Source organism: Primulina huaijiensis, chromosome 7 (genome assembly GCF_012295235.1).
Source record: "Primulina huaijiensis isolate GDHJ02 chromosome 7, ASM1229523v2, whole genome shotgun sequence".
Lineage (NCBI taxonomy): Eukaryota > Viridiplantae > Streptophyta > Magnoliopsida > Lamiales > Gesneriaceae > Primulina > Primulina huaijiensis.
The window spans coordinates 3,647,706-3,659,183 of record NC_133312.1 but is presented as its reverse complement, the minus strand read 5'-3'; the positions used below and the strand labels follow the sequence as shown (position 1 = coordinate 3,659,183).

Sequence of the window (11,478 nt, the reverse complement as noted above, 5' to 3'; positions counted from 1 at the left end):
AATTTAAAATTATTCTACACTTAAAAATCTTACCAAACATAATATTATTTTACACCATATATTACATTTATACGACAATCATTTTCTCTATCATTTATATACTAATCATTAGTTTATTTTATCTTTGAACCAAACGCAACCTTATAGTAAAAATAATATATCTCCATTAATCACATTTCTTAGAAATGGATTTCTAAACTTTACACGGAATTTTAAACTTTAACAATAATTTTTCACTTAATAATTAAAGATTACAATTCCATAATGATTCTATACATATGGTTTTTTTTCTTAAGGTTTTATTTATTTATTTAAATAAACAAACCTACGTAGTAATAAGGGTGAAAGTATTAGTGGTTGCGTCTATTTTTTCTTCTCTCCATGTATATAACAGCTTCCTCGACCCTGTCGAAACGCACACACTGATATTAATCAAAATATTGGGAAGAGAAGTGAAGTTGGAACTTGAAAAGATATGGAACTTGGAAAGATCCTCCGCTACATACTCTTGCTCTTCGGCACGGTGTTATTCTTACTCTTCCTTCTATCCAACTTCAAATCAGCGCCCTCCAACCGGGCGGAGCTGCTCGACTGCGCCACCAACGCTCCCTGGTGCACCTCCAAAAACCGTTTCCAATCCAATAAACCCGACTACTTACAGAAACACACTAACCCTACGCGCAGCCACTCCACCGACGTGCCTCGCCATCCACTGGACCCTCTCACAGTTTCGGAGCTGAATAGAGTTCAAAAAATCATTCAAAGTCTTGATCTTTTCAAGAACTCAGTTTATGCTCTACACTCTGTAGTTCTTAAAGAGCCGAAGAAGGAAGAGGTGATCGACTGGGGTAAGGGTGATCCTCTACCGCTGAGGGTAGCTTCGGTCGTTGCACGTGCTGGTGGAAAGACCCACGCTCTGACGGTGGAGCTGGTTTCCGGTGTGGTGACCCGCCAAGAGATGGGCAGGGTGTATGGGTACCCGACCATGACCGTGGAAGATATGAACTCGGCGACTTGGGCCCCACTGGCGAGTGCTGAATTTAATCGGACGGTGTTAGAGCGCGGGGTGGATCTAGCTGACCTTGCTTGCTTGCCTATCTCAACTGGATGGTTTGGTACGAAACTGTGGCCCCATTTTAGTTATTTTTCACTGTGTATTATTAATTTTCTTTCTTTTCTTAGGCTACATATAAATCAAAATAATGCACTCGTTTGGAAAATTTAGATTTCCCCATGAAGAGAAAGATGCTGCTGTTGAGTTCATGTTTGTGCCAGAATGTTGGAACTTGAACATTAAAATATTATATCGTAATTGATATAAATAAATTAGAATTTGGAAGCTTCATCTTACATATGATTTGATGTTTCATCATTCTGAAATTGTATGCTTGAGAACTTCTCGGTTCTGTTTTGTGGATGCTCTATAGGTAAAAGTGAGGAGAACAGAAGATTAATTAAAGTACAATGCTACTCCATGAAAGACACTGCTAACTTTTACATGAGGCCAATTGAAGGCCTAACTGTTCTTGTTGATCTGGATACGAAAGAAGTCGTGCAGATCGTTGATAACGGGAAAAACATACCAATACCGAATGCAGCAAACACCGATTATCGTTTTTCTGCCCAGAATTCGCATCAAAGGCTAGTGAACCCAATTTCCATTGAGCAACCAAAAGGTCCGAGTTTTACTGTAGACGATCATTTGGTTAAGTGGGCGAACTGGGAATTTCACCTCAAGCCTGATCCTCGAGCTGGGGTGATTGTTTCCCGGGCCATGGTTCTAGACCCAACTACTGGAGTCATGAGGCAAGTGATGTACAAAGGTTTCACATCAGAGCTGTTTGTTCCGTATATGGATCCTACGGATGCATGGTATTTCAAGACATATATGGATGCTGGGGAATACGGGTTTGGGTTGCAGGCAATGCCGCTGGACCCGCTTAATGATTGTCCCCGGAATGCATATTATATGGATGGGGTGTTTGCAGCAGCCGATGGAACACCATATGTACGGTCTGATATGGTCTGTGTGTTTGAAAGCTATGCAGGTGAAATTGGGTGGAGGCATTCTGAAAGTCCAATTACTGGAATGGAGGTATGAAGACTATGAGTTTGTGTGTGTTTCTATTTTATAATTTTCTTGTTATTTGTTAAAATAAATCAAAATGGAAGTGGGATCATCATGGTTTCGTTACCTACCTTGTTTATAAATTTTTTTTATTACTTGATTGAACGTATGGCAGATTCGAGAGGCGAGGCCAAAAGTGACGCTGGTGGTCAGGATGGCTGCATCTGTGGCCAACTATGATTACATTGTTGATTGGGAGTTCCAAACTGATGGGCTAATAAGAATCAAGGCAAGTTATTTTATACATATGCCACTCCTTTTCTAAAGTTGGCGTCGTTATTAATCTTTATTGAAGTTGAAACTGCATCGTGGATGGGTATTGAATAAAATTATATATGACTAGCCCATTGGGGTATAGAATTTTAGCCGAGTGGTCATATTGTTTGCTCTCCTGACTTTAGGTCGTATACGAAGGACACAGGTGATTGATTTATTTTTTTTAAAAGCCGTCTTTCATCACAGAAATGTGATTTCTAAGTCGGCACGTTTTAAAATCACATCATGCAAACTACCTAACAATTTCAAAGCTAAAAATGGACTGAAGAGTCTTTCCTCTTTCGTGATAGTGTTGTATTACTCTGTCTTCCGTGACTGCTTTTGTGAAATGTCATGCTAATAGATAATCTATCAAACCTCCATTAACTACATGAACACTTTGTCCTGGAAAATGATGTCCAATTAAAGTGGTTTCCTTTTTAAAAGGAAATCTCTTTTATTTTTTGTTTTTATTTGACGATATAAATAATTCTTGGTTTCTGCTATTTTCGTAGGTTGGCCTCAGTGGAATACTGATGGTGAAAGGCACTCCTTACTCAAATATGAACCAAATTAACCTGCAAGAAAACTTATATGGAACCCTTTTGTCTGAAAATGTCATTGGTGTAATCCACGACCACTTTATCACTTTCTACCTAGACATGGACATTGATGGCTCGGATAATTCTTTTGTGAATGTCAGTATCCAAAGGGAATACACCTCGCCTGGAGAATCACCCCGATTGAGCTATTTGAAAACGGTAAAGGAAGTGGCTAAGACCGAGAAGGATGCACAAATTAAGCTCAAACTTTACAGTCCTTCGGAATTCCATGTTATTAATCCTACCAAGAAAACAAGGGTGGGGAACCCTGTCGGCTACAAGTTGGTCCCTGGTGGCACCGCTGCTAATTTGCTTGACTTAAACGATCCGCCTCAAAAGAGAGGAGCATTCACGAATAAACAAATATGGGTTACTCCTTATAATGAGACCGAACAATGGGCTGGTGGGTCATTTGTGTACCAGAGTCACGGGGAAGACACGCTTGAAGTATGGTCTAACAGGTAACATATTGTCAGAAATTCTTGGCTCGGTCTTGAACGATCAACATGTGCTGAAGGTCCATAGTCCTTACTCTTGTTCCTCTTTTTAGTTTCTAACTGCTTAAATGTTCTTATTGCAGAAACCGAGCCATTGAGAACCGAGATATTGTATTGTGGTACACATTGGGGTTTCATCACATTCCATGTCAAGAAGACTTCCCAATTATGCCGACTGTATCGTCAAGTTTCGATCTGAAGCCGGTGAATTTTTTCGAGAGCAATCCCATTCTCAAGATTCCTCCAACTGTAGAGAATGATCTTCCAATCTGCAAAGCTGATGCTTCAGCTTAACAACTTCCATTTAGTTTTTCTTGATATGTTGCACAGATGTACAAATTGGCAAGAATTCTAGACAGAACTTGAATCTTGTGTACAAGTTAATGTACAGAATTCAGAAATAAATTAGACTGATTAATATTTTACTATTCGTCATAAAAAATACCCACCTGGAAAGTAAATGCTTATGTTTATTACAATTCTCAGCTTGACCTTTTGTATGGACTCTCTGGTTAACCCAAACCACATTCAGCCTAAATTAATTCAAATTTAAGGTCTATCAAATCTACTGTAATGAGGAATCTCTCAGAACGTCCATCTTTCCACGCAAAAAGACTTGAATTCAAATCTTCTTTAGAGAAATCTTATTACTATTATATTACATTTCACTTTGGTATGTATTTAAAATTTTTGTGCATCAAATTTGTATTCAAATAAATATATGTCACTACAAATATAATTTGACAGTAGTAATCATAAAAGTTTTATACTGATATAACCATCCAAGTATAACGTTAACACGCTTCATCGCCCGCTGTAATAATCTGCCTTCAATGGCCGTGAACATCTGAATAGGATGTTGTGGATGGGCCGCGTGGTGAAGTGTATACTCTTTTTTTCTTATATTTTTTATCGTTAAAATCAATGGTCATATTAATTTGTTTTTATTAAATCCAAGAAAATAAAAAATAAAATATGAGAACGACTGTGATGATCTGGGCAGCTCAATTTCAGCCTTTGAAAATTAAAAATAAATAATTTTTTTAATAAATTTTTTAAAAAATTGAAAAACCATCGACAATCATATTATTTAATCCAACCATATTTTTATAAATTAACTTCATTATATCTTAAAAATCATAATTTTTTCCACTTTCATTCCAAAAAATTATGATTTCTTCATCTCAAATACGTACGAAAATAGATCCATGGAACAATGAAGATCTCAGTACCTATTCACCTAACTCTTCTCAATTCAATTCGGTTTCCTCATCTGCATGGAATGAGCGTTGAAGCGCCAATGCAGGCGTTTGGGCGCCAACTCTTTTCGTCCTCGGAGCTTAGGCGTCATGTTCTCGGCGCTGAAGCGCTACATGCTCGGCGATTCTCCCTGTTTCCCATCGGTAGGCGCTTAGGCGCCAGATTTTAGGCACTTGGGCGCCTGTTACTCGACCCCTGCACGGTTTTGACGCTTGCAATCTCCTTCAAACTCTTACAATCCTTATTATTTTTAGTTTTTTCCTCCTCCTAAACATCCCAAGGTCTTTTAATTGTCTTTGTTCCGCAAACACAAAACCAAGCAACAAAAAAACATAACATTGCTCCAAACCGGCATAATACAAGCAATTTTTAACACAAATCAAGTGGGAAAATCACATTTATCAACTGTATATGAACCAATACATAGAGAAAATAAGTGTTAATTTACAAAAAGTTCGATGAAATTATATTTTTATGAACCTAGCTTCCTAATGTGAATAAAGTGACTAATTAAAAACCTCAACAAATATAGATGTTTCAACTTACCAAATTTTTACATATTTCATGATTATTTCATAAATAAATTAGTTTTTTCACCACAATTCAATCATCCATGATGATAATCTGACTTTAATTATTATCATCATTACTGTTTATAGCATATAATTAAGTGCAACATAAAATTTCTCCTCCCGTAATATATACAAATTTGGATTTATAATAGTCAACAATCTTACTACTCGGAATCTTGATATGTGACGAGTAGTCTATTGTATGGAAATATTTTTGCAGTATTTGTCGAAATTAAATTAATTATAATATTAATTCGCAAATCAGCATGTGCTGATAAAACTTTAAATCTCCACATAAAAGAGTTAGAAGATTGAGTAGAACCATATTTTGAGAAATGTCAAATTCCATCATATATCAAATAATGGAAAAAAGACCACATGATGAAGCTGTAGAACTTATATAAGATCATTCTTCCATCAGGAATTTTAGTGCTAATCAATCAATAAAGTGCTCGTATTTTGAAATAGATAGAGTCCAATCCTCCTTAATTTCACAAAAATTATGCATAGGTTCAAAAATACACGAAGCAATACGCGTATAATATCTTATGTTTCAAACATTTTAATCTATCAAAATTAACCGTTTACAAAGTATTATAAAGGAGATACGTATTCATACCCCGTTCCTCGATTAATAATAGTAGATGAGAAGGGATTTAACTTGACATGAGACGTACCACGCAAGTAATGAATTCGAGTGAAATCGATCGTGTGAACAAGAATTCCAACAACAATACACTGTATATTCTTGAAAATTCCGTCGATGGGTTGAACAAAAAACAGTTTCATGAAGAAAATATTTAGATCGATTCTTGCCGAAGCACTGGACTAAAGAGTATTTTTTGTCTCCTCGTGGGTAAAAATACTCCGATGCAACATGATTATGACCAAATAATCCCAGAATACAACGATCTCGTGTGGCTCACGAGTTGTATTGTTCGGAGTAAGGCTTCCATGAATAATTCTCGTTTTATGCCACAAAAGTAGAAGAAGTAAAAAAAGAGATTTGGCTCAACTTAGAGCACATACGTCTAGAATACACAATTGCTAGATTACATATCAAAAACAAAAACTCTCAAGTGAAAAATACATTTCTTTGTGTTTGCTGAAAATTTGATTCTTTTTATTTTTTCTCTCTTCAAGAATGTGTATAGTTATATACACAAAACTAGCAAAAATTTCAATGGCCACCATTAATAGTAATAATTGAGAGTAATGATGGAAAACAGTTACAAAATACAATGGTAATAACATGTTATTAAAGTGAAAATTTAATAACATTAATTTATAAATTAAAATCAATCATTTCTTTCTTTGAAATATAAAATATTTTGTAAAAACTTCACCAAACGACACCCATAATTTCAAAATGAAATGGAAAAATTTTCTCGTTTTTTTTTAAAATTTTTGTTTAGGTAGATTAATTTAATGTGTATTATATATATATATTTAATTTTCACTACACGAGCCATGTAGTATATATAAGTGCCAAATCAACAACATTAAGTGGAATCAGTGGATTCGAGTGAAAAAAGACCAAAACAAAATATATCCAAGTTAACAATTGAAAACCAAATTTTGACAAATTATACGACTAAAATTCAAAATATGTCAACTTATATGATTAAAATTGTAAATTTCCCTTAAAAAAATTAAGTTTAATCGTTTGATAATTTATCAGAAAACGTTGTGAATTTTTTCTTTAAAAATATTATACCTTTAATTTAATTCAAGTAATTTAAATTATGTATATCAGATGATATATACCAATTCTTGAGGCCTCAAATACTTAAAATACGCTTCTGGTTCTAGTTTAAGTTCCGCCTTTTTATCATGAGGAACCAAATCAAACTATAAAGTATGAATGAAAACGATGTTGGTTCCCATTTTCGAAGCAAAACCCAAAAAAAAAGAAAAAATTCAATTTCAATTTGGTTCGCAGTTAACTCACCACAGCCAGCCCATATTTGAAATATTTAATTAATATACTTAACAGGCATATCATTGGCCTCCGATCCGAACCCGATCGGGTAGCATTGATCGGATAATTTGGGTGTTTAGTTGGGTTTGAAATAAAAATCATACCAGATTTCGAGCAGATAAATTCTACCCATTACCCAACGGATCGGGTACTAGACTTTAACAAGAACATAAGATAGAATAGTCGAGTGTTGGCCCATTATAAATAATAAAATAATTTTATTTGTAATGTCCAAGCCCAGCGTTAAGATTTCCACGTCAGAAGTAGAGATGATGTTTTTTCCCGAATTCGTTGGACCATCGAGTGTCGGCCACCGATATAGATTACAGAGATCAGAGATGGACCCTTGTTAGACAAGGACATGACTTTGACATATGTAAGTTGTTAGAAAAAAAATTAGTTTTTTTGGGTGAAGTTAGACTCGAGTTCATGATCTACAAAGAATCAAAGTTCATATTTATCGTTATGTATTTGACTACTCTTGCGGTCATCCGTTAATATATTGAGAACTTCATGCTCTATTTGTTTATTCACGGAAATTACCAACACGAATACTTCTCTCTTAGCCGCTAGCACTTTAGAAAGGTTAACTTTTTCTAAAAAAAAAAGGAAGTCTGCTTTGATGAGAAAACTTATTTTGATATTTTGAATTCAATATTTTTGTACGCATCCAAGCAATAATTTCACATTTTGTGAACCCTACGGCTACGTACTTCCTTTCGAAAAGAACCGAAACTGATATTTAATTTGGACGGTTGACATGTATTTTATTATCATGATCTTCTTTCCTCCACATGATCGTGATCTTCAATTTCCTCCACATGATCGTGATCTTCAATTTCCTCCACATGATCATGATCCTCGTTCTCAATTTTCAAATATTAATAATGAAAGTACTGTTAGTATAACTTCCTTTCCACGATGGTTCCAAAAGGGAGAAATACAAAAATAATCCAACTTATTTTAAATCTAAAATCCTGATCAAAAATTAAATTGTCGGCAGAATATATCTAAATTAAACTACATCGGTTTAATTTTATATAGTTCTTACACATTATTATTATCGAGATTTCTGTTTAACATTGACAGTAAAAAGATGTGTGTATCAGATTTAATGTTATCTCATATGTTGTAACACATAGTGACAACACATAACGAAATAATATAAAACACCGATAAATAACTTAAACAAAAATAACTCAAAGATAATTGTAAATAAATATAAATATTTACGTTAGTATAAATATTTACGTGATGTCTCAGAGCAAAATAATTACTCGAAAAACAACTTTAACTCACGCAAGATAACATTTCAACACTCAAGAAAAACAACTTTTTTTTTCACTTTTTCTCATTATTTTTAGGATGCTTTGAATATCTTCGTTGGGATATCTAAAACTCCTAGTGCATGTGATTCCACAGAATGCAACTGTCACACCTAACATGCATGCCACCAACCACAATGTTATGTGAGAAATGAAATACACCATATCGACATCGACAAAATCTTGTAGATCCAAATTTGACCTCATGAAGCATGATAAAAACTAGAACTACCGTTGCAAGTACATGAGAATCCATTTAAATGCTTCTCAATGTTGTTTTCCTAGATTATTCATAATCTGGTCATAACTCTCATTGCATATGTTATGTCAAGTCATGTGCGTAGTATTGCATACATGAGGTCTCTGAAAACAGAAACATAAGGAACCATTGTTCATATAAGTCAGTTCATGCTCGTCTATGGTGATTGTGCTTTGGTTAGTTTGAAATGACTAGCCAAAAGAGTACTCACATGTTTAACTCCATCCATATTAAATCCTATAATCACCTTTTTCATGTATTTTGAGATGACTTTAGGATTTCATTCATATGTTATCTTAATATTCTCATTCCAAGGATTTGCTTTTAGCACACAAATCCTTCATAGCAAATTCATTTAATAACTGTTTTTTGAGTTTATCAATCTCTTACAGACAAACTATTGCTATCAACGTATCATCTATGTATATCAGTAGTATGATATAAGAACCGTAAAGCTTCTTAACATAGCAATAGTGATCAACTTGGCACCTTAAGAAACCATTAATATTCATGAATCCATCAAACTTCTTGTATCACTGTCTTAAAGCTTGTTTGAGACCGTACAAGCTCTTATAAATTTTGCACATCATTTTCTCTTTTCCTTGTACTTCAAATCACTATGGCTACTTCATATAAATTTATTCATCTATGTCACTTTGAAGAAACACCGTCTTTACATTTAATTGCTCCAGATATAAATCTTCATTTGCCACTAATCCGAGTACAGTCTTGATAGTGGTTAACTTAACAACTTGAGAGAAAATCTCGGTGTAATTAATGTCTTCTTTTTGTTGAAAGCTTTTAGAACAAGTCTTGTCTTGTATCGCTCGCTACCATCATGCTCTTGTTTTAACCGGTACACCCCCTTGTAATGTAATGCCTTTTGTCTTGATGAAGTTATGTCAACTCCCATGTCTGATTGGATGAGAGTGAATCAATCTCATCTTTCATAGCTAACTCACATTTAATTGAATCATCAGTTTTCATTTACTATTCACAGGTCTCCGGTTCACCTTTATCTGTGAGCAAAATATGATGAAGTGCATGAGAGTATCTCTGAGGCGGTCTAATTGTTCTAGAAGATATCCTTATAAGTTCAACTACTGGAGTTTATGGATCATGATTTTGTGCAATTGCTTCTTCATCTCCTTGTTATTGCTTTTTGAATCATTTACATGAATATATATCAATGACACTTCATTTGTTTTTTTAACTTCAAGACATTCATCTCCAGCTTCAACATATTTCTTTTTCACAATCGTCCAAAATTACGAATTCCATAGAAGACCCAATCATTGTGGTAAGTGTTTTGATATTTAGTTTTACGCTTTCAATTTGAGTCTTATGTCATTGATTCGACAAGTTTGTGAAAAGATTCTTATGTAACATTTAATGGCTTCTTTATTTTTTTAATGGTTTTTAACTTCTTTTTTTCCTCACGTGTAAATTGTTGTATCTGTTTAAATGTTTTGCGAATATTTGAGATGTGGTTTTTCTTTGTGCAATCCATTTATTGAAGAGTTATACTAATATTTTTGGAAATTTAAGATAACAGTTGTCAGTTATATAAACATGGAAAATCTTTTAAAAATATATGTTTCAAGAAAATCCATATTTGCAATTTATTTGTGTAAGGCAATGTCAATAGCATGTGAATAATTTGATTTAAAACATTTTTTTTTTATTGAATGCTAAGCGCCTAAGCCAAACATTTTAGGTTAATTTTAAAGTACAAATGTGTCACACATAGATCATACATAAATCAAAACATTATGTTACAAATGCAACCGTTGATAAGGGTGTCAATTCGGTTGGGTTAGGTCGGGTTGGGTTGAGCAATAGTACTATTCAAAAATTGCTCAACCCGAAAACTCTCAGTCCGAGCCTAAATCAATCCGATTTTGAATTTTTTTTAGAGAAAATTAAATAAAATTCAAAATAATAATAATATTTTAATTTAAACACATAATAACAAATTATTCCTCATATATATGATTTAAATTTGAAAGTTTAATTGTAGAAAAATAAAATATATTTACTAAATCAAATAAACAATTGTTTACAAAATAAAAAAAGTTCAATATAAATATTAAATCATCAAAATTTATGATATAAATATACAATAAATATTTTTTCAAACATACAATATATAAAAATATAAGCAATATTTATTAATTATATTTTTTTAAAAAAAATTAAAATTTTCGGGTCAACTCGGGCCAACCCAACCCGATCATTTTTTTCGGGTCAGCTATCGGGTCCAACCCGATCTGATCCGAACCAGAAAACCCTAAACCTAAACCTGATTTTTTTCGGATTGAACCGTGTCGGATTAGTGGGTCGTGTATGATTTTGAAACTCCTAAATTTTGGTAACTAATAAATAAATAAACTATGCATGTCCTTCCAAAAGAAGCTCTAATTGATATTTGAACATTTGATATTAACATATATTGTGTTTTAATTCAACTTTGTTTTTCCTCCATATGATTCTCATCCTCAAACTCAAAAGATATATCTTTTTTTTTTCAAAATCAAATTTGTACTAGTGAATACTCATACTATTAAGTTTGCATTTAGTTGGTTTGATAAGATTGGAT

General features: G+C 33.6%; 1 protein-coding gene across 1 annotated transcript; it reads left to right on the top strand.

The window, feature by feature from the left end:
- The first annotated feature begins 389 nt into the window (after positions 1-389).
- LOC140980695 (amine oxidase [copper-containing] gamma 2-like) lies at positions 390-3,910 on the top strand. Its single transcript, XM_073446698.1, has 5 exons — positions 390-1,115; positions 1,428-2,095; positions 2,244-2,357; positions 2,899-3,446; positions 3,566-3,910. Exons 1-5 carry the CDS (start codon positions 476-478, stop codon positions 3,774-3,776), a joined length of 2,181 nt encoding a protein of 726 aa, XP_073302799.1. The 5' UTR covers positions 390-475; the 3' UTR covers positions 3,777-3,910.
- The last annotated feature ends 7,568 nt before the right edge of the window (positions 3,911-11,478 follow it).

Excerpts from the sequence above, each read along its gene's own strand:
- LOC140980695 (XM_073446698.1), top strand. The coding sequence starts at position 476 with ATGGAACTTGGAAAGATCCTCCGCTACATACTCTTGCTCTTCGGCACG. Across the intron at positions 1,116-1,427 it reads TATCTCAACTGGATGGTTTG|GTAAAAGTGAGGAGAACAGA; the intron begins GTACGAAACTGT and ends GATGCTCTATAG. Across the intron at positions 2,096-2,243 it reads GTCCAATTACTGGAATGGAG|ATTCGAGAGGCGAGGCCAAA; the intron begins GTATGAAGACTA and ends AACGTATGGCAG.